The 27,759-nt window shown below is 36.7% G+C and overlaps 6 protein-coding genes across 6 annotated transcripts; 1 reads left to right on the top strand and 5 right to left on the bottom strand.

The window, feature by feature from the left end:
• Nucleotides 1-1,947: 1,947 nt before the first annotated feature.
• Nucleotides 1,948-4,076, bottom strand: LOC147284695 (gamma carbonic anhydrase 3). The gene is made up of 5 exons (XM_086242975.1): nucleotides 3,737-4,076; nucleotides 3,413-3,556; nucleotides 3,093-3,218; nucleotides 2,828-2,979; nucleotides 1,948-2,592 (listed from the first exon to the last, which is right to left on the bottom strand). The coding sequence occupies exons 1-5, from the start codon at nucleotides 3,849-3,851 to the stop codon at nucleotides 2,314-2,316; spliced, it is 816 nt and encodes a 271-aa protein (XP_086099101.1). The 5' UTR covers nucleotides 3,852-4,076; the 3' UTR covers nucleotides 1,948-2,313.
• Nucleotides 4,077-6,781: 2,705 nt separating this feature from the next.
• Nucleotides 6,782-10,529, bottom strand: PPA2 (pyrophosphorylase 2). Its single transcript, XM_086242992.1, has 9 exons — nucleotides 10,404-10,529; nucleotides 9,433-9,588; nucleotides 8,799-8,827; nucleotides 8,520-8,585; nucleotides 8,242-8,349; nucleotides 8,071-8,136; nucleotides 7,654-7,774; nucleotides 7,309-7,390; nucleotides 6,782-7,201 (listed from the first exon to the last, which is right to left on the bottom strand). The coding sequence occupies exons 2-9, from the start codon at nucleotides 9,572-9,574 to the stop codon at nucleotides 7,159-7,161; spliced, it is 657 nt and encodes a 218-aa protein (XP_086099118.1). The 5' UTR covers nucleotides 9,575-9,588; nucleotides 10,404-10,529; the 3' UTR covers nucleotides 6,782-7,158.
• Nucleotides 10,530-11,981: 1,452 nt separating this feature from the next.
• On the top strand, nucleotides 11,982-14,803 carry LOC147284693 (Rer1 family protein). The gene is made up of 4 exons (XM_086243439.1): nucleotides 11,982-12,135; nucleotides 12,614-12,990; nucleotides 14,133-14,313; nucleotides 14,468-14,803. The coding sequence occupies exons 2-4, from the start codon at nucleotides 12,644-12,646 to the stop codon at nucleotides 14,486-14,488; spliced, it is 549 nt and encodes a 182-aa protein (XP_086099565.1). The 5' UTR covers nucleotides 11,982-12,135; nucleotides 12,614-12,643; the 3' UTR covers nucleotides 14,489-14,803.
• A 1,927-nt stretch (nucleotides 14,804-16,730) lies between these two features.
• On the bottom strand, nucleotides 16,731-20,756 carry LOC147284692 (uncharacterized). Its single transcript, XM_086243438.1, has 11 exons — nucleotides 19,419-20,756; nucleotides 19,137-19,247; nucleotides 19,014-19,046; nucleotides 18,501-18,678; nucleotides 18,227-18,408; nucleotides 17,793-17,929; nucleotides 17,614-17,709; nucleotides 17,163-17,232; nucleotides 17,001-17,075; nucleotides 16,880-16,925; nucleotides 16,731-16,789 (listed from the first exon to the last, which is right to left on the bottom strand). The coding sequence occupies exons 1-11, from the start codon at nucleotides 20,754-20,756 to the stop codon at nucleotides 16,731-16,733; spliced, it is 2,325 nt and encodes a 774-aa protein (XP_086099564.1).
• A 1,159-nt stretch (nucleotides 20,757-21,915) lies between these two features.
• Nucleotides 21,916-27,608, bottom strand: LOC147284690 (alpha/beta-Hydrolases superfamily protein). Its single transcript, XM_086244377.1, has 7 exons — nucleotides 27,471-27,608; nucleotides 27,267-27,368; nucleotides 27,038-27,176; nucleotides 26,489-26,659; nucleotides 22,936-23,182; nucleotides 22,606-22,697; nucleotides 21,916-22,352 (listed from the first exon to the last, which is right to left on the bottom strand). The coding sequence occupies exons 1-7, from the start codon at nucleotides 27,568-27,570 to the stop codon at nucleotides 22,079-22,081; spliced, it is 1,125 nt and encodes a 374-aa protein (XP_086100503.1). The 5' UTR covers nucleotides 27,571-27,608; the 3' UTR covers nucleotides 21,916-22,078.
• On the bottom strand, nucleotides 23,274-26,422 carry LOC147284691 (uncharacterized). Its single transcript, XM_086245196.1, has one exon. It carries the CDS (start codon nucleotides 24,718-24,720, stop codon nucleotides 23,893-23,895), a length of 828 nt encoding a protein of 275 aa, XP_086101322.1. The 5' UTR covers nucleotides 24,721-26,422; the 3' UTR covers nucleotides 23,274-23,892.
• Nucleotides 27,609-27,759: the final 151 nt, after the last annotated feature.

The following is a 27,759-nucleotide window of genomic DNA, read 5'->3' as shown; positions in this document are numbered from 1 at the left end:
AACGAGTTGTATACAATGTGTTTGAAGTTCGAACAGTTGCATGGTGGTTCTGAACTTCTGACACATTTTTCTTTTATCTTGTTCAAAAGTTTGAATTATTAAACCCAGGGTTGGCTCTCCCATAAGCCTCATGCCAATTACCAATACCAGTAAAGAAGGGGGCTCTTCTTCTCTTTTTTGGGCCCTTGTGTTTGCCACTTTATGACAGTCACATTCAGCAAAGCACAAAAGGTCATCATTCTTGCTCTTAAATAATGAATTTGTTTGTAATCATGCAAAAATATGCATATACTAATGAATACACATTATAGTATGAAATATTAATGTACAAGAGAGGGTAAGACCGTAATAAGAGCGCAAATACAGGCTTGGTGCTCTCTACAAAGTGAAGTCTGTATAAGACGTGCTAGTCATCTTGGTTGGCATGCTTAGTGGGTGACACATAAATTTAGAATGTCGTATATCTATTGAAAAAATAGTGAAGAATGGCTTATAAAAAGAAGCAAATGGAAAGTTGTGAGTAAAAATTTCATGTAATGACGGTAAATCTCACATTTTAGATCAAGTGATTAGTTACAGAAGGATATAATATACTTGTAATAGTAAAGTTTTGCAGTTCTCAAAAGGTATAGTAGACACTCGATTTAAGAGTTTAAAATATTTATTAAATTGAAAGAATTTTTTTATGTGATAGTCATATGTGACATTTTCTACAATATATATATGTGTGTGTAGGTTGATCGTATAAAAGTAGTTTATGTGAAAATGAGATTACAAGTGATTGTCAACTAACAGAGAGAGCGGGTTTTGTTCAAAAAACAAATGAATACTATTAACCTGACCAGTTGAAAATGGAACAGTTTAAATGTACAAGTAATAGTGTAATACCAACTACCAAGAATTCAAAATTGGCGGAAAAGAAGAGCATTGTGTGGAATCAAGACCTCATGAGTTCCATTTCAAAGTTCTGATCACCAGGTTGGGTTCTCACAATCTCACTTGTCAACTTATTATTACATTTTTGGATTGGAGAAGTAATTGCAATAAAAATTAGACATGATGTTAGAAGTAGTAGCAGTACTCATAAGGGGCCTTGGACACCTTTTACTTTCAAGTTTTGAAAACAGATGCCCCTTAGTTTTCTTATAATGTAATAATTATATCGTTAGCAAGTAGTAGTAGAATAGAATAGGTCTTTTGAACTTTTTCGTTTTCTCTAAGCAAGGTCATTATTAACTTAACGATGATGATAGCCGTACACTATGACTATGTTATCAATAATAGCTCTACAGAAACCAGCCCACAGAAGTAGTCTAGCAGGCTCTGTTAGAATGGGAAAACACTCCTTAAGGTAAGGACCCAGGGGAGGCCCAACTCTAGAGAAAGGCCCATGTTGCCCAGGTGATCGACCCAGTGCAAACATGGCTCTCTCTCTCAAGACCCCAGTTACTGCAAAAGCTCTTAGGTCATTAGCTCCAAGGCCCCAACTCTTCCCCATAAGCAGTTGAGCACACACGAGCAAATATCATTTTATCAAACAATGCTATGGAGATGTGAAAATGAGTCGAGCTGAGTCAAATATCAAGTTATTCATATTTGAGTTGTATCAAGCTTAATCAGCTATAAATGTAATGCCACAAACTCTCTCCCGATTACCAGGAGAAAAACCTATTGCTTCTCCTAGATTGCTGTTCAAAGTTTCAAACCTATTACCAAGGTCACTTTCTAAGCTAAGCAAGTTTGGGTAAAGGGGAAAAATAACCAAAAGAAAAGAATATATATCGTATCTGGTTTTTATTTTATTTTCTTAATAGAGGGAGAAACTTTCATTTGGTCTAGGTCTCTTTTCATTTCTTAATAGAGGTAGAGACCTCTTTGATTTTGAGTCACAGGTCCTGAGAAGTGAGAAAACGCATCCAGCCATCCACTATATAGCACTCAACCAAAGGTTCTAGCAGGCTCCGATGCCTGATTTCACTTTCTTTATTTCATAAAACAAATGCAAAATGACAGTAAGCTCCAAAACTACAAATCTAAAAGGACCTTCCAGGATGCTTTGAAAACATCCAAACATATATGTTCCATTATCGCAGTTCTTTTCTCGGAAATAAAAAATGAAGTTGCTGACCAATCATAAAGGATGAGCAGAGCCATAGGCCAGAAATATACTCCATGTTTGACCTTCCATTTTAGATGGCCCCCAAAATTATTGGAAATGTAAAGCAGCCATTCTCCATAAATCCGCACATAAACAAAATACTCACACTAAATCTCAAGAAAGGTACCATTACCAGCATCCTTATAGTCACACTTTTAAGCAGCCTTAGGTACTTGTTTTGGCAGTACGTTATCAGGAAGAGTAATCTCTGGCGGTGTTTCCCGAACGACACCCAGCATTGAGTCATATTCCTCATCACGGCGCGCAAACTTCTTTCGCAGCACCTTCTCAAACTCTATCTCATCAAGGCTCTTTGCATTTTCAGCTGCATGAACCTGAGCCAGGTTGGAGTAATTTATGGCTGACTGGGAGATGAAGGCCATCTCTTCTTCTGTGAGCTTCCTCAGGAACCTTGCGGGATTACCTCCCCATACCTGTTATTAAATAATCAGTAACCAACCACTTTCAAAATTTCTAGTTGGTCACAAATGTAGGATAAACAAACTGAAAGCTGCATTCACTTAAAAGATGTCAGCTCACTGAGTCACTCGAATGCACTTCCTATGTGAGCTTTTGTTTTGTACTAACAATATGAGATAAAGCAAGAGACTAGTCTAACTAGATGTAGAACTGTCAAATTTGAAGCAAATAAAAGGAGGGTCGACAAACCTCTCCGCAGGGGATTCTTGTATTCTGCCTTACAAGGGCTCCAGCAGCAACCATGGCATGTGTCTCAACATGAACCCCATCAAGCAAGGTCGCAGCCATACCAACAAATGCCTCATCCTCCACGGTGCATCCATGCAAGACAGCACTGTGACCTGTATAGTTCATATCGAAAACCATAACCATGAGAATAAGAACCTTACACGAAACCCACATCAAGACTACGCTAAAATCACCGGAAACACACACATGATCACATGTAACTCACCTACGGTAACATTATCTCCAATTATAGTGGGCAAAACCTTCCCACTCAAGTTAGACTTTGCTACATGGACAAGGGAATTGTCTTGTATATTGGTTCCAGAGCCAATGCTGATGCTGTTAGCATCACCTTCACACCAGGAATCACAATCAGAGAAACCCAAAAAATAAATACATAATTATTGTTTTAATCCTAACAACAACGTGGCCTACTTTTCAATGCTGATAACAACAAGAATCAGAAATTATAGAGCAAATGATCAAATTAATTGATGGGTATGCTTTGAATTGCGACATAGACACAGACGATGACTGAGAGCTTACCTCTCAAAACGCATCCATACCATATGGAAGAACCTCGTCCCACCTGAACCTGGCCTATAATAGACGCACTGGGCGCCACGAACGCCTCCTTATCAACCACAGGAGATTTGTCGAACACGTTCATCAGCGTCCGATGCCGCGACACTAAAACAAAGCAATCACAAAGTATACAACCTCCGTGAGTCTCAAAATTCGATTCGATAAACAAAGCAGCAGAACCCAGAATCGAGATTGTGAATTTGTGTGTAATGCGTGTGTATAAAGCTAGGGTTTATTGAATTGGAGCTGGAGAAGGAGGGTAATTATAGGAGGGAGGAGACGTACGCTGTTCTTGGAAGTAGTAGTTGCCCTGGAGGCGGCAGCCGAGACGATCAATGGCTTGGCCGGTCTCGCGGATCCAGATTCCGACGGTGTAGATTGCTTTTCCCAAGGTCCCCATCTTGGTCTCTCGGAGATTGAGGCGGTGGTGTGTGTTAGTGTGTTGGGGAAGGCAGTCTCAGAGAGTCTCTCAGCTGAGGGTGTGGGAGCAGAGCATCGAGTTTTGAGGAGAAGGAGAGACAGCGGTGACAAATGGAAATGTTGGGGAACACAGGGAGGGCTTGCTGGACTCACTCACTCGCTATCCAAACTTCTGCAATTTGCAACACCACCAGAGTGAGTTTTTGTCTACGGCTAGCTTTGCCTACAGTTTCTAATGCTCATTTCTCACTTTATGCCACGTGTCGCTGACAAATGTAAAATGTCCGGGTATGAAATCCGGGTCCAAGGTTCAAGGTTTAAGGCTTTGAGCCTAGTACCTGAGACAGTGAGGCTCGCGAAACTGTGGCTCGGGGATTGGGCCCATTGGGGCTTGGGCATTGGGGTGGAGTCCTGGGGAAGTCGTTCTTAGCCCATGTTTGTCAGGTTCATGGTGCATCATGACCATGAAATGTAACCCATGGATCACGGTTCGTTATTTGATGCTTGAGGTCAATGACTCAATGAGTCATGGTTCATGTTTCATGTTTCATGTTGAGCCTATAATTATTGCTTTTTATCTTTTATTAAAGGGTTTTTTTCATTTTTAGTATCTAAATTTTGACCATTGTCCCAATGTAGTACCTGAACTTTTATTTGTCACAATTGAGTACCTAAATTTTTATTTTGTGTCTAATAGATACCCAAGTAAATTTCTGTTAAAATTGTTAACAGAAGTTAGGGACAATATAGTCATTTCAAAAAAGTTAGATTTTAATTATTTTCTTTTATATGTTTAAAAGTAAAAAAAAAAAAATTAAATCTCTCTCCACCTTCTGCTACCACCCACCCACCAGTCTCCCTTTCCTTTCTCCTCCATCGCCCCTCTCTTTCTCTATTTTTTATTTTGGCAAGTTGATTGTGGGGTTTTTGTTTAGATTTTTGTTTTTGAATCGAATTTGCAGATTTTAAAGGAGAAAGGGAAAGAGAGAGGGCGAAGAGAGAAGAGAGAAGGGGGAAGAGGGGGTTGTCGCCGTTGATGGTGTCGGAGTTAGCCGATGCAGAGGGGGGGAAGGAGGCTGGTACAAATCCAGAATGAGAGGGGGAGAGAAATAGAAGGATAGAAAGAAAAAAAAAAAAAAGGGAAGGGGAAGAGAAGGCGTTCGACCAGTGCAAATGGTGGTGAGAGGGAAGGTGGGTAGGTTAAGAGAGGTTGCCGATGGTGGAGAGAGGTTGGGGAGGCTGGGTTGTCCAAGGAGGAGAGAGGTTTGATTTTGTTTTTTCACTTTTCCACAATTTGCAGAGAAAGCAAGGGGGGAGGGCCATGGAGGAGAGATGGAAGAGAGAGTGGTGGGTGAGTGGGTAGTAGCAAAAGGTACATTGTTTTTTTTTTTTTTTGTAATTTTGTATTTTTTTTTACTTTTAAATATATAAAAGAAAATAATTAAAATATAGCTTTTTTGAAATGACTATATTGTCCTTAACTTTTGTTAACAATTTTAACAGAAATTTACTTGGGTACTTATTAGACACAAAATAAAAATTTGGGTACTCAATTAGGACAAATAAAAGTTCAGGTACCACATTGAGACAATGATCAAAGTTTAGCTACTAAAAATGAAAAAAAAACCAAAAAAAAACCCTTTATTAAATGATAGAGTAAACGTCTAGTTAACAATTACGGTCACTTTTGAGTCAATGATTTGAGATTAGCTCTAAATGATGAAGGTGTGTGACTCTGTGGGGTACTAGGATATGATTAATATAGATACAAGTTTAATTCTTTACAATGTAACAAAAAAAAAAATGTCTGGTATGGAGAATGAGATTCAAACTTGGTATCAATATTATAGAGAGAAATACTTCAAAATTGGAGTTATATACCATATAACACATTCTTCAAGCTTCATGGGCCTTTTTGTTCTAGATACAACAAACATCACTTACGACTTTACAAGTGTTTCGGGTCATTACAATCGTTAAGAGAAAAATTTACTCCAGTGTACATGCCTCATCACGTGAAGAGCAATAGACACTTAGTCATATGATGAGATATGAGATAAATATACATATAAGGTATGTACAACTATTACATTAAAGTTTTACTTTTATTGGTTTTTTTTAGTTGGGAGAGAGGAAATCGAACTTGGGTGCATTATGAGTAATTCTACGGTCCTTCTAACTGGATTACCCAACAAATGCAGTTTTACTCTTATTGTTAAATGTATATTATTAAATAAAAAGTTGATTTAGAAAAATTTTAATACGTGCATGTTAATACTTCAAAAAATTAATGGTCAATGTTCACTTTTAGTGCCTATAGTTTGAGACAAATTCCACTTTGACTTATGTAGTTTCAATTGTTATGTTTTTAATTCTGTAATTTACAAATAGCTGCAATTCAAATACATGTTAATATTTTCATTTATCAAATCGTTAAATTTGTTGTGTTTTTTATCGTGTACTTTACATACCGTTAGTGATTTAATGACTAATTTAACAAATTAATGAACAAAAATGTTAATATGTCCTTAAATTACAACGATTTATAAACTACATGATCAAAATCAGAACAATTGAAATTACGAGAATCAAAGTAACACCTAACTCACACTACAAGGACTAAAGGTGAAATTTAGCCAAAATTAATTAAAATATATTCATTAAATGTACTTACTTTCTAATCGATATTTGTCTTTTACTCTCGTCTTTCATCTCTCTTCCTATTCTCATGCTTTAACTCTTATCATGTTTTAAATCTCTATTCATTTAAGAAGAAATAGACATTTTACTTGACGAGTGAGGTGGATAGGAATTTTAATATATAGATCAAATTAAGTTTCGATAATATCTCCTGTTTCAATTAGAATGCATATGGGAAATAACTTGGAAAGTCGATCTTTGCATAAAAAATGCACGAAATTATTTTTACCATTTCAATTTTCTTTTTTCCCCACATTTGTGGGGGAAAACAATATTCATCCTTGCTACTGACGAAGCCGATATTGAAATGGCACCTAAAAGGTAGTATATAAAACCATACTACCACTTGAGAACCTATCTTAAAAAAAAGTCTACCTTCCAGAAACAACATTCAACACATGGTATCCCGTACAAGAGATATATGGTCAAAAGTGCAGAATAAGATCAATTCAAACCAAGAAAAACAGTTTGATGGTTCCAAGCATTTGAACTTGTATATAGAGGCATTCAGCAAGAAGTCTATCAGCCTCACCATATTATTCAATACTCGTGGTTCCAGCCATATCAATCATTAGTCTACAGGTTAGTTACTGCCTCAAGCTTTCCACAATGTAAGATGCATACAGGTCCCTGCAACAGAATGCATCCTTTTAAGAAAAAATAAAATGAAATTCAAGTTCCATCTGCAAAATTTATAGGTGATCATGAACAGAGAGAAACTAAAGTTTTTATCTCACATGGAGTATTTGATGGCATCAATGGCAGCCTCAGCGGGTAGGAAGTCTTCAACAGCAACTTTTTTGTTCTCATTCTTTTTGTCTATAATGATGCAGAGGTTAAGGGCATACAGCAAAACCAGTAAATATTGTAAAAGGATGAGCAGATTACAAAAGAGATTTAAGTATCCAGTAAATATCTGCAATCAATTTACTGGGTGGTTAGAACTTAGAAGATGTAACAGGGTATTAGGTAATTTATCTTAATAGGAGTCCCAACTGCTTCAATGCAATGTAATTAATTTTTTCAGGACTAAAAGCTAGCCAAAAGGAAATATTATTAGCAAGCATGAGATAATTGGATACAGTCCTCAAAGAATCGACGAATTTCTGCAAGGCGATGTGGAGGAAGGTCCTTGATGTCCTTGTAATGGCGGAACTCAGGGTCATCAGCACATACTGCAATAATTTTGTCATCCTTTTCACCCTGCAATAGAACTCATGTTATCAATAGCTCCATTCACTTCTAGATGGTATGGAATCAGATCCTCACGAGGGAAAAACAAGTGGGTGAATTTGAAATTCTGGAAGCTAGTGAAAAACCAGTGGAATAAACAAAACTTCCTTTGTTTATTATATTAAAACTTCAATTGTTCTACAATAAATCCCTGGCTTCCCCCCAAAGAGTGATGTCAAGATCTTATCTATTCCCAAAGGTTCTATAATTGTGTGCCGATCTTCTAGTCAAATAAGATAACATGAGACAAAAGGATAAACTCTTACTTGATCAATCATGGGCATTAATCCAATAGCACGAGCACGAAGAAAAGAACCAGGTAACACGTGCTCCTGTACAGGAGGAAAATCCAAGGTTGTGGCTAACAATCTCAGCCGAATATACAAAATTGGATGTTATTTCGTTGTGGAAATAATTATGTATCCAAATGACATTACCTGCATCAGTACCAGGACATCCATAGGATCACTATCCTCACAGATTGTTCGTGGGATGAAACCATAGTTGTGTGGATAAACAACCGATGAGTAAAGAACACGATCAACCTACAGTCAAGAACCTCATGCATTAGAATTTTCCATGAAAGGCATAAATTTCACATCATATGCCAGCACCCTAGCAAACACAATGATAACAATGTATATAAAACAAAGGTAACGATATAAAGAATAAACATGGTTCAACATGGCTCAAAAAAGAAGTATAAGAGTCACACTTTTATGAGGCCACTTGTCTTGTCGAGCTCATACTTAACCTTGCTGCCTTTGCTAATTTCAACAACCTGCCACAGAAATTCACATTTGGATTTGCATACAGGCGTAATAAATAACCTTGAGCTAGAGTATATAATTATTTATTTAAATAAGGGAGGTAGAATATGTAGTTCATCATCCAGTAAGAGAAGCATTACACAACCTTATCCTGGATTTATCAATTTTTAAAGGCCCTTTGGCAAAGATATCAACAATAAAGACTAATAGAAACAACATCTTACACAGTTGAAAACTGCTGGCGCACCAGGTCCTGCATAGATGAAAAAAGCAAGCATTATTAACCAAATGTAAGTTTCTCTTAAGTTTTAACTCTTGCACGGAACCCTTTAACAATAGCCTCTCACACACAACACATTTAACTACCATACTCACACAGGGCACCTAAGCTTCTCTCAGCTACTCACACCCATTCACAAATATTCATCTCACTTCACTAGTACCTATACTGACTGCACCTCACTTTCTCTCATGTTGTAAGTAACACAAGAACCCAAATTCTCTCTCTATCTATACATAAAGAAATAGGGTCTGAATTTTGCTGACTTAAGGAATGCTCAGTCAATCAAAATGAGAGGTGCAAGAGAGATCTCTAGATTTGCAGCTAATGATGTCAAAATGAGTGGCAGCTTAAACCTATCCAATCATGGATTAAGTCAAACATTCCAGATGAGACAATCTAGAGAATTTGATAGAGACAGAGAGAGTGTGTGTCTGTTCTAGAGAGAGATCTCTCTAGAAAAACCTAGAGAAAGAGTCAGTGATGAAAGAATCTCTCTAACAAGATAACACCACAACTTACAACAGCAAGCACACTAAGTTTTAAAAAGAAGGTAAAAAATTGCAAGGAAATCGTACCAATCTCTAAGTCATGCCAGGGATGAGCAGCAACAGATCTCCGGGACATTGAAGACAGGATTCTTTCATTGAGTTTAACTGGAGGATGAGGATGAGGGAATCCCGAATGCTTTGCACTCCCTTCCCCAGCATCGTTATCCATATTCACCACTTCAACTAGCATTGAAGAAAAACAAAAAGGTAACCACATAATCTTCTTGAAATTAATCATAATTCCTCCAGTGAATAATTACAGAGAAATAGTGAATTACACTTGGTGGAAATCATAACAAAGAACTAATAAGGACCTAGAGGTGAGAAGATGATCTGCTATCAACAAATTGGAACTTCTTTCAAAATCAAGGGGACAATTTATAAAATATACATACAAAAACAATAACAAGTATCTTAGAAAACAAGCGAAAATTAGATGGAAATTTTTTTCACACAAAATCAAAAGACACAGAAGGCACGTCAAATTTGATGATCCACAACACAGAAAGATATGATAAGGGTAGATATGGCAAGGTTACTTCAGTAGTGTGTTTGTTTGATGACCCCACTCCGGCACTCCCCAACTTTATACTCATTGCATGTAAATATTACCACCCATTAAAGTCTCGAAAATGAAAGAATCAATACAAAAAAAAAAAAATCACACTCGTTCAATAAGATTAAAGAAACCCACGAAATTGAAGTGTTCATGCATACTCAAAACGGACCCAAAGAAATCAAAGAAACCCACATGCAGACCATCAAGCTTTTTCAAACGCAGCAAATCCCATATAAAAAAATCAAACAGATACATTACTAATCTTCATCCAGATGCAGTCATCAATATTTTAATCAAATGGGTATCACTTAATTTTGCTCTGTCACAGAAAATCAAGCATACAACACATAGATTACTGGAAGAAAAAGAGAAATAAACGAAAACGAAAACGAAAACGAAAATCTCTGAAGCCATTGAAGAAGGGATAAGAAGAACTTACATAGCTACCAGTAATGCACAGCCAAAAATGGATTATAGATTTGTGTTTGTTTATGTGTGAGAAGGAGACTGAGAAAGCTCTTGAGCTTAATTTATAGAGAGAATGGACGAAGACGCTTCTGTCAACTTCTTGCAGCGGTCAGTCATAAGTCAATACGAGTCGTTGGATTGAGACGGAATCAATCCAACGGCTGTTCTTTCGGCTATGTGTCGAAATGACATATGATTGGCAGCGAGAGTTGAAATGAGTATTTCTCTTACGTTCACTAAACAAAATGAACAACCAATAATAAACTTACACGTGGACAAGTTTTAGGAATTTTCTTCTTTCGATGAAGTTTGCGTAAACTTGCTATCCACCACAGCACCACTTGCAACTGTCCAGACGTTCCGGGACATTATAATTGTTAACTTATGTTATTAATTAAAAATTTGCTTTATAAAATGTTTAATACAGTACTTGTTTAAATAATTTTGATAAAACTTTAGAAAATTAATTATAATATATACGAAATTCATTTATTTGTTTTTTACTCTTATCTCAGTTATCTGTCATTTTTCTATTCTCGTAAGTCTTATATTGTAAGAATATGAAGTTATTGAAAAAAAAATATAGTCTTATATAGTGACTTATAAAGATTTGAGCTACTTCTTTCATTACCAATTAATTTTGGATGAATGACAAGATTTATTCATAGTATCAGAGCAGGTTTGTTCAAAGGTGTTAGGTCGAGTGGCCACACATGCTCCACGTCACTCAATATGAGTTGTCTACGTGTTTAGCTTAAGTAACGCTACACGTGCGGAAGCGTGTAAGAATGTAAAGCGTTATCTCACATTAGAAAAAATATAACCTTGCATAGTAGTTTATAAGGATTTGAGTTACTCCTTCCATTGCTAATTGATTTTGAAATAAATGCCTAAATTTTTTTATATATGTTTTATATATTATATCTCTATTAATTTAAAAGAGAATGGATCATTTACTTATATTTATTTGTATTCACAATGAGTTAACACTAAAATGAGTTGCTTTGGCAATTTACTAGTCTAAAAAAAGTAGATCATCTACTTATATTTATTTCATGATGAAAACATGAACCTTGAGGCTAATAAAACCTTACTTTATTTTTCCAGTTTACTAGTTTTTCCTTTCAATATAGACCTCATAATACTATGACATATAGTTTAGCCTGTTTAGGTAATGATAATTGAGTGGGTAAGAGTCCGCTATGATTGATGTAAATTATTTGATTTCAAATTAAAGCCAAATATAGTTGGACATTAACTACCATCCTCAGTCTTATTTCAATCTTTAGATCCCCTCTAATTGTCTTTAGCAGTTTAGCATATACCTCTTTTATCCCTTGCAAGTGGTTGTCATATTTCTAAGATTGGTGACATACTGACATCAAATCAGTTATTTGTAATCGGGAAATTTCATTAAATAGAGTTAAAAAAAGTTAGAGTTGTATTTAAAAAGTATATTTAATGAAGTTTTTCATATTGAATTGCTTGACCCGACCCGACCCGTTGTTAGGCCTGCTGACGAATCTAGGACGCGGGTGAATCTCACGATCCGGACCCAGAGCTTTATGGGGAAAAACCAAAAAAGAGACCACAAGCCAATCGCTGAGCATCAACCGTCGTAAATTCATCATCTTCCTCGTATTGTCTACTTTCGAAACCCTACTTCCAATACTGAGTTACGAACGGTTCTCAATCTTCACCAGGTAATTCTCTTTTTCGCTGATCGAATATTCACTTATTCTTAATTTAGCCTAGACCCTGATTAATCTTTTTGGCCAAACGATAATTCGTATCTTATTTTTGGGTTTTCTGTAAATTTTGCTAATCCGCTGTTTGGTTACTAGGAAAAAACTGGTGGGAACTGTAGAATATGCTCATTAACGAAAGCCATTGATAATCCAATGTAACTTGAATTTTAATAACCCTCAAACCAGTCGGGACTTTGTGTTACGTTGGAATCTTAGGTTTATCTTACTGTAACTATTCATTCATTTATGTACAAGAGCAATCTGTAGCCCTCCGTTTGGTTTCTGAGAAAATGAGGTAGAAGAACTGGGATATTGATTCACACGCTTTTTCCTGATCAGGCAAAAATGAGTGTCATTTTGGTCCATGACATGCTTTAGTTTTTGTATTGTTGCAATTTTTTCTTCTTGACGTTATGTTTTTGGTTTTATGGAGATTTCCGTCACAAATTACATTCCGGTTTTGATGGAGGGACTTGGAAGTGATGGAGCAGCTGTGGCACCACTTGCCCAATGGAAAAGCGATTTTTCAAGAGCATTCCAGTACTATTTGGATCGGTCCACTCCTCACACACTTCATAGGTGGCTAGGCACCCTTGCTGTGGCAATGATTTACATATTGCGTGTGTACTATGTCCAGGGGTTCTATGTTATCTCCTATGGTTTGGGGATCTACGTCTTGAATCTCTTGATAGGTTTTTTCTCACCAAAGGTTGACCCGGAGCTTGAAGCCTTGGATGGGGCTTCGCTGCCAACAAAAGGTGCTGATGAGTTTAGGCCTTTTGTTCGCCGCCTTCCCGAATTTAAGTTCTGGTAAATATCTTTCATTCTTTTAGTTCATATGTGCAATAATGGCATCTAAATAATTAGTATTATCCATTTCTGTAGATACATTATTGAAGATTCTTTTCCTTTTTCCTTATGTTTCCCATGGGGCTTGGTGTGCGGCATGCTTGGTCTGCCCCTCATTGTGATGGAACCCCCTCTTTCCATTTGTTTGTGTGTATGTGAATGGTTGTAGAAAATAGAAATACATCTCTCAGTAGTCATAAATGTTTGGAGTATCTTCTAATAGTGCCCTTTGTCCTTGACTGGAATGGAATGGAATTGTTGACTGTTGAGCAGCGGGGATGGGGAGCTTGTATACTAATTTCCCTGTGGGTATTTAGTTTAACTTATTTAGAATGTTGGTAAACCATATATTTCCCTCTTTACTGAAGGATTTTGATGGGTTTTAATTTAGTGGTAGAAAATCGTTTTATCTTTGAATAATGAGTATCGGATTTTAACTGTATCCTCAGTTGACTGTGGGATTAGCTCTGATCTACAGAAGGATGGCTCTGCTGATTGAAATGATCTCCTAGCTAACATGGTTTATAGCCATCAGTTTGTGGGAGTTATTAAATGCCTCGAGTCGACAAGGTGTTTATGCCATGGAGTATTAGTTAATATAATTAAGAAATAAATTTCAGATATCTTGCTGCAACCTGATTCACCTTCCTGGGTAGTAGCCTGCATTGGTCCTATACCTTAGCTTCAGGACCAAACTGAAGCTATAGAACAAAGATATTAGTCACCCCAATTTGGACCACGTTCACGGAGTTTCTTATTACAAGGAATTTATTTAGCTTAAGAGAAGAATGATGTTCCTGTCCAAGGTTGGAGAGGTGACTTTAGAGTGTTCTCTTCCTTCTTCCCTTTCAAAGTGGCATTGGGGTTGTTTTATATAGGAGAGTTGAGACTTTCTTTCCTTGTCCTAATACGTTGGGGGATTGAGGGTTGTTTTAGCAGGTTCACCTCATAAAATGACAAGCAGGTAGGGATGTGAATTGTCAATTGTTCTTTATTGATTTTATATACACAAATGTTTGAATTTTGGAGTGTTTAATGTACTGATGTTGTATTGATTTTGACCTTTTCTTTTCCTAAAAAATGAAGTTGTTTAATGATTTCAGGTATTCCATCACAAAGGCATTCATTGTTGCATTTGTCTTGACTTTTTTCTCTGTGTTGGATGTACCTGTTTTCTGGCCAATATTGCTATGCTACTGGATCGTTCTATTTGTCCTCACAATGAAACGGCAGATCCTACACATGATCAAATACAAATATGTCCCTTTTGATATTGGAAAGCAGGTGAGTAAACATATTTTAGTGCTTTCTTTCCATCTTTGTGGTTTAGATTTAGGTCCTTCATATGTAGGTCCATATTTGATATTCTCATATGTAGGTCCTTCATCGCTTATCATGGATTTAAGCTATTATACTGTTTCCATATGTTTTTTGACAGCGGTACACTGGGAAGAAGTAATCAGAAGGGGAGCGGTTTCTCTACAAATCTATTAACAAAACCAAGAAAGATGCTGCTGATTTGTAGACCTTGTGCCAAAGAAAATGTTAAAAGTTAGGGCTCTTAATGCTTTTGAACGTAATGGTGTATTTGTAACATGGGTTAGATTTTCTCGTTTAGAAGAAGTGGATGACAGGACTTATTGGGATGCCGGATGCTCTGATGCAGGGGCGGAACATTTAAGGGCAAAGTTTTTGATAAAAGAATACCATTCAATTCTTCTAGCATATGTGTCATTTAAAATGCACAGAGGAATGCTAGTTATAGTTCCCAATATATTTTCCCCTCCAACCTTTTCTCTTCTTATCTTAATCATTTTGCAGTGTAATATTATGATTGAAATCATTAATTTTTTAGATCACCCTTTAAATACTACCGTTCAGTTTTTGTAGAGATAATTTTTAAAAGGTGATAGAAAAAAATGAATGGTTTAGATTATTAGATTATATCGTATAATGAGAATAATAAGAAAGAAAGTTAGAGGGAAAAGTAGTTTGCATTTCCTTAAATCAAATACCATTTAACTCAAACCTTAGGACATTGTTTAGATACTTGATCTTTATTATTAAGAGTATACGATTTTATTTTTCTTTTATATTTAAGTGATTAATATTGCATTTTTTTTTTGGTTAAGAATTGGTTTATTTATATAATTTTGAGTTTATTTTTTTTTTTTCATATTTAATATCTAAACTTAGACCATTGTCTTAATGTGATACCTAAATTTTTCTTTGTTCTAATTGAGTACCTAAACTTTTATTTTGTGTCTAATAAGTACCAAAATGAATTTTTGTTAGAATTGTCAACAAAAGCTAGGGGTAATATAGTCACTTCAAAAAATTTATATTTATATTTTAATTATAATTTTTTATTTTTTTTGTTTGTTGTGTTTTTTTTTAAAATAATTTTAAACATATAAAGAAAATAATTAAAATATACTTTGACTATATTGCCCCTAACTTTTATTGACAATTTTAACAGAAATTCATTTTGGTACCTATTAGACACAAAATAAAAGTTTAGGTATTCAATTGAGACAAATAAAAGTTTATGTACCACATTAAAACAATGGTCAAAGTTTAGGTACTAAATATGAAATAAACCCTATAATTTTTTATATCTTATTCTTGACCCAGACCTCTGTAAAGCCCAATTTCTTAGTTTAAAACTCTCTTGACCTAAATATTAATGCATGTTATACAATTAAACATCAACTGACAATTTGTGATGATGATTTGTGCACCAAATGTGTGAAATCTAATATCAACAATAATTTTTTTTAACATGCTTATAATGAATAAACTCTAATTTTAGATATTTAGATGAATACACAAAATGTGCCATAATGAGAGAGAAAGTGTTGTCCTTCCTTGATCTTAGAAAGTGTTGTCTAGAGTTTTATCATAAACTCTAGTTTTGTTTTGTTTGAGTGTTGTGTGGTTATGCCTTTTCCTAAGCCTACGTCGTATTCTGTAGCCTTGAAGTGAGAACGAAGAAATGTATTGAGTATGGAGCATATTGACAAGAAGCTTGTTGTAGTTTTTCCTATTGAATCAAGAATGAATGCAATTCAATTGGGGAAACTACGTGATCGATTGAAGATTCAAGGGTTTTTTGTTTTGGATTGCTTAGCAGTAAAAATGATGTGCAATTTGCTGTATATTCAAATTATTTGTCTTTTATTGTGGAATGCTCTTTTTTTTTTTTTTTGTTGTCTTCAAGCGTGTTTAATGGTTAGTAGTCCAACGGAAGAGGTGAGAATATTAGCTCTTTTGGTTAGAGGATGACCCTGTATGCCTTACAAATTGTATTCAATCTGTAAATCCTGTAACTAATCTTAATTTTTAAAAAGCTTTAGTTTTTTCTTCTAAAAAAAGTGTGTCATACTATTTATACTCATTATACGAAGGTTTAATATAAATATAATGTACACAACTTTTTTTTAATAATGAGAATAAAATTTAACTTTTAAATACTGTTGAGACTTATTTGTAAAGTATTTTGAGATATTAATTGGTGAACACTCAATAGTTATGTTTCAGCCTCCCCTTAACGTAGAATCCTATCTCCGTCGCTGATTGTGACCCTAGGCAAAAACATAGGGCATATGTCTTTGTCCCATTCTAATCTTCCCAGTTCTGCAGCAAGACAGTCTTGACAAAGAGCTGCAAGAAACGATCAACTCTCAACGAGGCCATGTAAACTACACATATTGACGATTAGAACTCTTCCTGTATATGCTCATGAACTTGGCTACAAATTCTGCAAAAGAAGTGCATGATTATTGATTAAGCAGTAAACTACAACATGGATGTGCTTAAATAGGGGTTTTTGGTGGGTTGTATGTGTTACCTTCGACTTTTAGCAAAGCGCTCGCTCCTGCTGGGAGTCTTTTATCCTGTAAACACAGCCTTAAGTTAGTTTCACCTTCCCAACAAGCCAAAATAAGGATTGAGGGAGAAAGCTAGCTTACATAATAAGCATGCCAATAATAAACTTCCCTTTTAGAACTAGCATCTATTCCCTTGAGGAACTGTTCCACCAGTTTCTGCATGTTGGAAAATGCTACTCTATCAAAAAATTGTACTCTTTGGTGAATAAGTAGATGAACAATTCTGAGGTATGGATGCATTACCAGTAGAATCAATTTCGGATGCACAAAATCCACAAGAAGCTTTTGAAACTTTCCGCGGAGGAAAAATAATCTGAGAAACCATTGATTGGAGCATCAGTTTTCTTTTAATTACTAGCAGTTCAAGAAAGCTAATTGCATGTTAATCAATTCTACCACGGTCAATTAGAAAATCTTCTCACTCAAGGGACTCCATGGGTGATCAGTGTTAAAAGCTTTACTAGTCTTGATCGTCCACATCCATATGTGTGCGTGTGGGCGATTATGATTTGTTGATTGGTGTGAACTTCATTATGAAGTTTATCTTAATCAACGATCGTGTGAATTTACACCAATCAACGATTTTCAATCATCTATTCATGTGGTTGGTTGACACTAGCATTTTTGACGTCAATTTCACCTTATTTTAAGATGCATGAGCAATTAATTATAAATAAAATAAAATTATAATTACCTCTTAGGTGATGGATCGGCCAGGATTTCTGCTGCAAGTTCAAGCAGTACCTCTTCCCATCCAAGTGGAATTGGTTGGTCATCTTCAAAAGGATAGCTGCATGCATGGGTATAGCTCCACGTAAGTTGAACATACAATAAAATCAAATTTCGGACACTGAAATTTTAATAAGTTCTCACTTGTGTGCTTTGCATGCTTCAAGACCCATGATTGCTTTTCTCAGGTTCTGCTTTGATTTAATAGCAATCTTATTAGCAAAGCTCATAGATAGGTCAAAGCCTTCCTTTTTTGCTATCTGAATAAGAACTTCCATAATCTGGAAATTAACGTGGGGGTAAAGGTAAAGAAAAAAGTCAGAACTTAAAACATAATTAAAATTAAGAGTAATGCTAGAGACACAATATCACATTAGTTGACCACATAATGTGTCAGTTGATCCATTAATTAAAAATCAGTCATATATAATGTTAGTGTAATAAGTACACATCAACCGAATACATCATATGATCGATCAGCTAATATTGTAGTAAAAAAACGTGGTTCCTTTAAGATTATCCTAATTAAAACAGTATCTTTCTCAACTATGAGACTCTAAAATCAATGTAATACTTACTTCATGAGTTACAGGAGCATCAACCTTAATTACTTTGCACCGATTTCTCACTGATTCAATGATGTCTGCATCATTTTCACAGCAGAGTATGAGTTTACAAGCTTCAGAGTAACAGTCCATTATCCATTTGATCAAATGCTGAATGTGCTCTCCTGCTTTGTCAATGTCATAAAGAATCATCACTGGAATAAAAAAAGATGGAACCATATTAGCTTTGAGTGAATTGGGTCAAACTTGCTTAAGGAGGATTATGCATGTGTTCAGAGAACTGGACCTTTATGATTTGCCTTGAAATTCAGAGTGCTGACTTCAGGAGCAACTGCATTCTCATTGTTTATTTCCCTGACTAAACCCATTATTGCATATCTAGCATTTGCTTCCAAGTGTACATTTAGCTCTACATGGTGACCACTGGATGTTAATGGAACCACTACTTGTTTTGGCCTTTGTTCCTATCAGTATATGACAATGTGAGCTTATCCCCATATTAGGTTTATGTAATTGACATCTGAAAATGCTCATTCATTAGTAAATCTCAAAATACTGTATAAGTAATTTGGGAACAACCTCCATTTTCAAGCATGATTAATGTACTTCTCTAACTTTAGATGCCACTTGATATCACCTTCTCTTCATAAACATACGTGGGTTTTGATAGTAATTGCCCCAAAATAAGATTGATGTAGAATAATTATGAGCATTCACAAGTTCTAAGCTTTATTTATATGTTAAATTGTGGGGTTGATAATTTGTTCATGAGCTCAATATCTATTTGAGTACAGAGTACCTGAATCTGGAAATGTCTTAAATCATGAGATATCTGCAGAAAAAGAAGAAACAAAAAGATCAATTCAGCCAATGACCAAGGAAAAAATTTCAAATTTATTGCATGTTACAGAAAGAAACTTACTTCCCAGCATGCATCACCATATGTTTCTCTTAGAAAAGCCATTGCTAGAGCTTTTTTCCCAGAACCAGATGGTCCAGTAAACAAAATATGGGGACAGGTATTATCAATTACCTACAAATTCAACAAAGTATGAGATATAAATTATGAAGGAAAACTTATATGAACAAGGCCTGCATGCAGAATACACAAAGCAAATGAACCACAATGCATGCATTAATAAGGGAAATCAGCTAATATATAAGAAAATAGAATTTTAGAAAATTGCATCCCAAAATGACTCACAAGTTTCTTGAGAAGTTGAGCTTCTTGTTTGTGGCAAGTGAATCCATTCAAAGAACCCGGCCGATGCTTATCAGCCCAAAACTGTCTGACATTTTCAACCACAAATGCCTTCTCAATGTATGCAGTTTCATTAAATGTAGGAGGACGCTCAGGTGATTTTGTTTTCCTGCCAGATCCCTTTCTCATACAAGCAAACCATGCCTGAGTTTCACTCTTCATTAAGTTGACTGTGAACTTCTTCGAACTCGTGCTTGTCCTCCCACTTGCATCACTCGTTTTGCTGCTTCCAGTGCTGAGCTTACCACTGCTCTGCCTGCTCACAGCAGAGCTGGAGGTGGTGGTTGTCTGTGACAAACCATAGCTGGATGGAGTGGTCCCTCCTCCGCGGGCATTAACATTATGATCAAAATTACCATTTGCTCTACTTCTCTGCTGAGAGGCAATTGGTTTCCCAAATTGGTCTCTTAGGGAAACCAATTTGGGCTTGGGAATAAAAGGGTGGTTCTCAAAACCACCATTCTTTGGTTCTAATTTTTTAGGCAGTGCCATGACTGTGCACTCTCGAGAAAAGAAGATATCACCTGGGGCAATAGAGTCTGAACTTCCAAACATTGGAGCTTTAGACGTTGGAGGAGATTTCGCGATCTTTGCACTGGCAATCATTTCATTGATTTCACCAACTGAGGGTGACTTCATGTGTCTTTGTTTCTGAACCATACCCTTTGACAATGGTGATGGGGTTCTCTCCCCTTTAGTTGGTGTCCGATCATAATTGCTTAGTTGATCCATTTCTAATCTTGCTCTAACTCTTGGGGCAGTTGTTGATCTCCTGCTGTGACTTGGTTGTTTCTTCTCGTCTCTGCTAAGCCTTCTGTGATGTTGGTTTCTGTTTGAGCTTTCAACCCCATCGACATCATTCAGATCATGCTCTTCTTTCTCAGCCTTGTAAGAAGAAACATGTCTCCTGCGCTCAGACTTTGACAAGGGACTGATATTTCTCTGAAAATCAGAACCTGCTAGCGGCGAAGTTTGAACATTACCATCATCTCTCCTTGGTTTGTAGGGTGACTTACTGCTGGTTCGCCTTCGAACCAGGGGGCTTGTTGCAGAGTTGTTTATAGGAGAAGGGCCATCATATTCAAATCTTGAAGAGTGCCTCCGGCTCTGCTTCAAAGGGCTTATGTTTCTTGCTAAATCCGATTCTGCAATCTTTATGTTGCCGCCATGCCAAGGACTTCCTGGGAACTCAGTCTCAGCATCAGACGGTTCATAACCACTCCTCCTCTGCTTCACTGAGCTCTGATAATTTCTACTATGCCGTGACAAATTACTCTCCATTTGAACACTATCAGTATTCTGCTGATTTCAAGGTTGATTTGAACACATAATAGGTCCAGAATCTGATTGAAGCTGAATTTCTGGAGTTTGTAGGAGTTGACATGTATTATTATAATGATGGGAGACAACAAGAAGATGAAAGAAATGGGAATCTGAAGAAAGTGGCATTCGAGGTGTTGATGAAGAGGGAGAGGCTTAAAACGTAAGAATATGCGATGGTTACAAAGAAGAATAATTGGTGATGGTAACGAGGTCGATGAATATGGTGGGATTGTTAAGTCTACAGCTATGAAAAAGAAAAGAAAAGGAGAGGTCTTTGTTTTTCCTGCAATTTCTAAGCTGGGCTGTCGAGGGTTTGTTTGTCTTTGTCGTGTCTCCTCTCTCTTCCTGTCTACCGGTGGAACTTTGAATGGATTAATTGCGCGGCATGGCGGCTACAACGGCATGTAACGTTTTGTTTAAGTATTTTTTTTCCTTCATACACGACTTGTCGTTTGGACAAGAAATCGTCCTTTCGGAATGGCCTCTGCAGGTTAGACCATAAGTCGTTTATTTCCCAATATTAATAAGAAGAGCGTTGCTATTTGGATTGCATTTACCCACTTTGTTAATAATCTTTTTAATTAGAGGTGAGACACATATGAGTGGACCAAACATAGGCGGACTCCATCTTTATTAGAGAAGTGATCGGGAAAGTTGATCCAAATAGTTTTATTTCTTTACGAAGAATTCTACTGTTTATGATAAAACTATCTTTATCAAATTTATCGACCAAATCTTTATAAAGGCTAGACATGTCTATATAAGTGGGCCTTTCCTTTGAGAAATATAGACAATAAATGTAGGGTGTTCGGTGACTAAAATCTTAAGGGGTGTTGATGGGGTAGCTCTGGTCAGCATAAATGGAAGTCGTTGGAAAACTCATGGTAGTTTTGGAGACTTTTGAAGGTTTTTCTTTGTATGTTTCCTCCCATGTTGTCTTTCTGGCTGATGAACTGCCTCTTTTCACAGAGAAAATGCCTTCCTACTTATAGGCTCAAGAAATGCACAGTACTCTGGGTTTAAACTCACGGATCTCTCTAACCTCACCCTCTCACATTTTCCTCTTCCATGAAACGAGCTTTAAAACACTTTGTGCAATGCTCTAAACAGCAAGGAAGGAAGCTCTTATCTGAACTTACAAGTTCAGAAACTGTATCATATAGATGAAGGTAGGTAAGACCACCTTAAGTAGTTATTTGATAAATGAATTTACGATCCTATTACAAGTATAACCTCAAAGCTGAGTATAAGGAGTAGTGCTATACGAAATTTGTACGTGTTCAGACTGTTTGGAGAGAGGCTTCAGGTGTACAAGTTGACAACCAATCTAATAAAGCCGTATTGACAAGCTCTGGAACCTCATCATGTGGACAGTGCCCTGCCTGTAAATTTACCAAAGTTGAATTTGGATAAAACTCTTTGATTCTGTTGGCCTTGGCAGGACCTACCCATGGGTCCAAGTCACCCCAAAGCAACAATAGTGGGCAAGACATCTTGCTTAAGATACGGTCTAGAGTATACTTGGTCTGGTTTGACATGAACCGGGTCATCAATCTGCGCAAAACAAATAAGGGAACATGGTAAATAGAAAGGAATCAGACACCAAGATTACTAGACAATGTTAACCACCAATACTAAAGGATCAGACACCAAATTTTCAAGATTTCCCTAATCTGCATCATTCTTAGTCAGTGCATCTGTATTAGATACTTTAATGGTGAAAGAGAAAAATGATATAAATCCACACTTGTGAAGCATACACAGAAGTTTGATACATGAAGGGTATATGAGAAGAGATCTCATATACCTGTAGTAGACTTCTCCAGCGTTGGGGTCAGCTGCGGGCATTATTATGGAGTCCACCAGATAATCATCCACATTGGAGGTATTTTTGTACACCTGTGTTGCAAAAATAAGAACATTAAACATACAGTCATAAAATTTTATCATGAATTTGGGTAGGCAAATGTATAATGATTAAAGAAGTTTAGCATTATTAAACATCAACTTGCAATATCATGGGAATTGGGGATTGGGATGAAGTTGCTCTCTTTTCTGAGAGAAAAATTTCAAGAATGGTAGAAAAGCCTGCCCATTTATAATCAGACTTGGAGAAGAAGCCTAGAAAGTGACTCACACTCTTTAAGACGGATTCAACTCGAGCTGGTTGCTTTGCTTGCCAGAACAAAAAACCAAGTACTATCCGCTGAAAAATTTCCTTCAGTGGCTTTAGGATAAACTTCCGCAGGGCTGTTTCCTCATCATCAGACTTCTCGGTTTCATTATTTGCATTTCCAAACTGTCCTGCAGAATTCAGTAGTGCAACTCCAACTACTTGCTCAGGCAACCCAACTGCTGCAACCAAAGCAGTAAAACCTCCAAGGCTGAAAATTTACAGCAATCATATAATCATTATTTTGATCATGAGATGAACAGAAGCAAAAGAATATTCAAGAAGCAAAGGAAAATGGATGATGAAGAAGAAAGAAATGAAGCTCTTAGATTGATTAATGAGATGAAGTTACAGAGAATGAGAAATACACAAAGCTTATATCAAGAGCCAGCTAAAACCAACGAAACAGACTAACAAGACTAACAACAATTCCAACTAACTCATTCCTTTCTAACTGAGTAATCCATTTAACAAATAGAGTCACTAGAATTCTGACAACTGTATACTTAACATCCTCCCTCAACCTCAGCAAGGGGACCAAGTCTGAGGTTGCCATGACACAGGATTACCAGCAAGAATTGTGTGCTCCACTTCTTCAACCTTGCTTTCAATCAACATTACTACACTCCTGACCAACAATTTTTACACTACAAGAATCACTACCACACAATCCACTACAACTACAATTCCTTTGCAACTTCAATCAACTTCAACTTTTTATTTTGTTTTTATTTTTTACAACTCCTTTGCACAACTTCAACTTTTTATTTTTGTTTTTATTTTTTACAACTCCTTTGCAAGACAACTTCAACTTTTTATTTTGTTTTTACTTTTTTACAACTCCTTTGCAAGACAACTTCAAGAAACCACCACATGACAACTACAACTACAACTACAACTTAGAACCCAATCAACTACAACTCAGAATCCAATATGCTTGACTCCCAAGCCTTCACCATTTCCAATTGTAATCTTCTCACCAGGTTCAAAAGGTTCAGCCATTGTGAGATTGGTAAGATCAGCTGTCATATGATGAGTAGCTCCTGTATGTGCAATCCAAACATCTTCAGTTGCAAAACCAACATTGGCCCGAGCAGTAAGAGCATTCAAAGTTTGAGGTGGTGCTGAGCCTTGATATGCATAGTTGTATCGATTAAAGCAATCTAAAGCCACATGACCTCTTTTGCCACAAATTTGGCATTCCACAACAGAGGAAGCAGTATTCTGAGATGTCGTATCCCTATCAAAGCAGTTCACAGCAGTGTGTCCTCTCCTAGAACAAATCTGACACTCAGGAACCTGTCTACTCCCATTGTTCCAATTATTGACATTAGTGTTACCCCAATTGATATGCCTACCACCATTTCCTCCAGAATTCCAACCTCTACCACCATTAGAATTGAATTTGCCACCACTAATATAACCTCCACCACCAGTATTATAACTTCCACCACTGTTATTATAACCTCCAGAATACCCATTACTCAAATGACTGCCATAACCACCATCTCTATGAGAACCATTCCCTGTAGAATTCCCAGAATTACCAGTACCAGTATGAGAACCACCAGAACCAAGAGTAGTATGATCAGTGTGACCATTAGAACTGTCAATGTAACCTGATTTAGGCACTGGAAGTTTGGCAACCATAGCAGATATTGTGTGATTAGAAATCAAGGCAAGAGAAAGCTTTTTATTAATGTCTTGTTCAGCAGCAAGAAGTTGAGATCGAAACTCCTTCATAGACATAGAGCCCTGATGACCACGCAGTACAGCTTTCACAGGATCAAATTCATCAAGGAGACCATTTAAGGCAACTACATAAGCATCATCATCTGTAACCTGCACCCCCACAGCAGCTAATTGAGCCCTGACATGTTTAATTTTCAGTAAAAACCTCTCAACACTATCAACACCTTTCTACAAGGTTTGAAAGTCAGTCTTGAGTTGCATAATGGTTGCTCGAGAATCAGTGTTATACCTCTCCCTAACATTTATCCAAGCTTCATGAGCAGAAGAACAGTCTAAGATGTATTCCATAGACTCTTCAGTAACAGATGCCATCAACAAACTAGTCAAAGCCTTGTCTGTCTGATCCCATTCAGTAAAAGCTCTATTAACCTCCAGTGTACTAATTCCATTCTCATCCAGGACAAATTCTGGTGGACAAACAATTGACCCATCTAAATATCCAAACAGACCATGACCTCATAATACTGTTTTTACTTGAAAACTCCATTTGAGGTAATTAGAATCATTCAACCTCAAGGTCAGAAAAGGAAACAAACCATGAACTCTACTTGAAATCGCCATGGCTACAGATCTATTCCAATAACAATCTCACAACACTTACAACAATATTTCAACACTCCAACACTCAAGAAAACTCAACACTTCAAGAAAACGCACAATACTTCAAGAAACATCAATACGGTCACGAATTTATTAGAAATTGACACAACCAAGATCAATCACAGCAACAAAGAACAATATGATCCCAAATCAGAACAATTACTTGAGCAAAACAAGAACATACTCCAAGAAATCACAAGTCTCTGATCAATTAACAAAGACAAGAAGAGAGACACAATACCCAATGACGAACGATAACACAGATGACGAAGTTCGCAATCACAATTTAAAGAACTCGAAAAATCCAAAGTACAACCCATATTGCGAAGAGAACCAAGCACTGAACAAATTGCAAAATTAGTAGACGAAGCACAACACCTTTACTACGCTGCAGAAACCAGAGACGATCGGACGATCGGAGAAGACAATCGGAGAAGATCAGACGATCAGACCCATGGACCCACGGACGGAGAGGAAAAATGAACAAAAAGGAAGACGAAGACAAAAATGAAGTCGAAGCTCGCAACAAAAGCAAAAGGCAAAGGGAAGTTCAAGACCCATGGACCAAAAGCGTGAGCTAGGGGCTCTGATACCATGATCACGAGATGAACAGAAGCAAAAGAATATTCAAGAAGCAAAGAAAAATGGATGAAGAAGAAGAAAGAAATGAAGCTCTTAGATTGATTAATGAGATGAAGTTACAGAGAATGAGAAGTACAAAAAGCTTATATCAAGAGCCAGCTAAAACCAACGAAACAGACTAACAAGACTAACAATAATTCCAACTAACTCATTCCTTTCTAACTGAGTAATTCTTTTAACAACTAGAGCCACTAGAATTCTGACAGCTGTATACTTAACATATTTCAAATGTCATCTCAAAAGAAAATAGGATGATATTCACATTGTCCAGCTTGGAATGATGAAGTTGATGCAAATTAGCCTTCTTAAGTTAAGAACAGATGTCAAAGAAAAGTCCTTAATTGGAAAAAGTTCATGAAAACCTCATACTCATTTTGTGAGCCTGTAAATTTGGATAACATTGTTTGATGGTTCAAAAGCCATGATCAATTGATCATCCCCATTCACAAGTCTTTTAGTTATGAAACTAGGTCATAGATGAATTATAAAAAGATATGTATTCATTTAAATTTTAGATTATCACCTGTTTCCAACTAAAACTGTCGGTTCTTTCACTATCTCCTTCACGAAATCCACTACTTGATCTCTCCAAACCATGGCATCATATTCAACCAATGCTTTCTCACTCCACCCGAATCCCAGCAAGTCTATAGCATAAACCTTGTATCTTTTAGCCAACTCTGGTATGTTGTACCTGTGCATATGGGAGAAAAGAACAAATTATTAGCATAAAATTATACTAAAAATACAGCCACCATTAGCATAAATGTCTAGCTAAATTCACATGGAAAATACAAAACTTAACGGTTAAAAAAGCCCAACTTCATGCAACTTAAGGCTCATTGGGGACAACTGGGTTTTAATCACGAAAGGAAAAAGGAAAGTTCCCCTGGTTTCTTGAATTTCATACTCGATACAGATTTTTAAAGCTCTCATTCTCAGTTTAGATGCACACCAGTACACCACCAACTCCCCATATGGTGGATGAAGCCAAAGGACTTTGCAATATGCAAGCAACCATAAACATATAACTGAAGAGAAAATAGAAGTTGATGAGCATAAAGTAGCAAACCTCCAGTGAAATGCAGAAGCACCAAAACCATGAATTAGAACAACCGGAGGCCCTTCTCCTTGCACCACATAATGAATCTTGTGACCCCTCCATGACCAAAAATTGTACCCCTCAGGTTTGAATGGCAGTCTTTCAATACCTATAGTTAAAACAATCCCAGTTAAACCAAACTCCCCATTTGCTAAAACACAGGGAATAAAAAAATGAAATAGATGGTAAAGAGACTAACCTTGAACAGGCTGAGCAGTCAAAGAAGAGCCCATGACTGACAGTCCCGAAGCTGCAACTCCTCTAAAAGCAAAACCCCTCCTGTTCATTCCACATTTGCTTGCTTCCAAGTAAAGCAACACACCCAACAATCAATACCCAGAAAAAAAAAAAAATTGAAACTTTTTTTGATTAAATGCAAAGATAAAGTGCAGCATGAGCTTACTGTGGTGAAATGGTCTTGTGGGGGCAATGAACTTGCTCTCAGTTATGGGGTTGAAGAGCTCTCTTCTAACTGAATGTGGTACAGCACACGAGGAAGACATTGGAATGCGTGTGAAAGCTCTCAGAATGAGTGCTAAAGGAGGAGACTCTTGAATTTAAAACGTTTTGTCGTTTTCTGTGGTTGGTGTACGTTTCGAGATGTGGAGGACGCTAAACCAGGACTAGGAGGCTCTCATGATCAAACGGTCTGTCGTTTGCATCTCTAGCAAAGATAGAAAAGCTATAAGTCC

The sequence above is a fragment of the Dryas octopetala genome, chromosome 5 (genome assembly GCF_963921425.1).
Source record: "Dryas octopetala chromosome 5, drDryOcto1.1, whole genome shotgun sequence".
Taxonomy (NCBI): domain Eukaryota; kingdom Viridiplantae; phylum Streptophyta; class Magnoliopsida; order Rosales; family Rosaceae; genus Dryas; species Dryas octopetala.
This window is presented reverse-complemented; position numbering and strand designations above follow the sequence as displayed.

What these genes read in the sequence shown, in the direction of transcription:
- LOC147284690 (XM_086244377.1), bottom strand. Translation starts at nt 27,570, where the DNA reads ATGTCTTCCTCGTGTGCTGTACCACATTCAGTTAGAAGAGAGCTCTTC. An exon ending in TTGAATCCGTCTTAAAGAGT is followed by an intron (nt 22,698 to 22,935) that starts GTGAGTCACTTT and finishes TTTGCAACACAG; the next exon opens with GTGTACAAAAATACCTCCAA. An exon ending in GCTGGAGAAGTCTACTACAG is followed by an intron (nt 22,353 to 22,605) that starts GTATATGAGATC and finishes TGTTTTGCGCAG; the next exon opens with ATTGATGACCCGGTTCATGT.
- LOC147284691 (XM_086245196.1), bottom strand. Translation starts at nt 24,720, where the DNA reads ATGTCTATGAAGGAGTTTCGATCTCAACTTCTTGCTGCTGAACAAGAC.
- LOC147284692 (XM_086243438.1), bottom strand. Translation starts at nt 20,756, where the DNA reads ATGGAGAGTAATTTGTCACGGCATAGTAGAAATTATCAGAGCTCAGTG. An exon ending in CTCAACTTCTCAAGAAACTT is followed by an intron (nt 19,248 to 19,418) that starts GTGAGTCATTTT and finishes TTGAATTTGTAG; the next exon opens with GTAATTGATAATACCTGTCC. An exon ending in TTTCAAGGCAAATCATAAAG is followed by an intron (nt 18,409 to 18,500) that starts GTCCAGTTCTCT and finishes TTTTTATTCCAG; the next exon opens with TGATGATTCTTTATGACATT.
- LOC147284695 (XM_086242975.1), bottom strand. Translation starts at nt 3,851, where the DNA reads ATGGGGACCTTGGGAAAAGCAATCTACACCGTCGGAATCTGGATCCGC. An exon ending in CTACTACTTCCAAGAACAGC is followed by an intron (nt 3,557 to 3,736) that starts GTACGTCTCCTC and finishes GCTTTGTTTTAG; the next exon opens with TGTCGCGGCATCGGACGCTG. An exon ending in CAAGAATCCCCTGCGGAGAG is followed by an intron (nt 2,593 to 2,827) that starts GTTTGTCGACCC and finishes ATTTAATAACAG; the next exon opens with GTATGGGGAGGTAATCCCGC.
- LOC147284693 (XM_086243439.1), top strand. Translation starts at nt 12,644, where the DNA reads ATGGAGGGACTTGGAAGTGATGGAGCAGCTGTGGCACCACTTGCCCAA. An exon ending in CTTCCCGAATTTAAGTTCTG is followed by an intron (nt 12,991 to 14,132) that starts GTAAATATCTTT and finishes TAATGATTTCAG; the next exon opens with GTATTCCATCACAAAGGCAT. An exon ending in CTTTTGATATTGGAAAGCAG is followed by an intron (nt 14,314 to 14,467) that starts GTGAGTAAACAT and finishes GTTTTTTGACAG; the next exon opens with CGGTACACTGGGAAGAAGTA.
- PPA2 (XM_086242992.1), bottom strand. Translation starts at nt 9,574, where the DNA reads ATGGATAACGATGCTGGGGAAGGGAGTGCAAAGCATTCGGGATTCCCT. An exon ending in CTGGCATGACTTAGAGATTG is followed by an intron (nt 8,828 to 9,432) that starts GTACGATTTCCT and finishes TCATCTATGCAG; the next exon opens with GACCTGGTGCGCCAGCAGTT. An exon ending in CGCCAGCAGTTTTCAACTGT is followed by an intron (nt 8,586 to 8,798) that starts GTAAGATGTTGT and finishes TTTCTGTGGCAG; the next exon opens with GTTGTTGAAATTAGCAAAGG.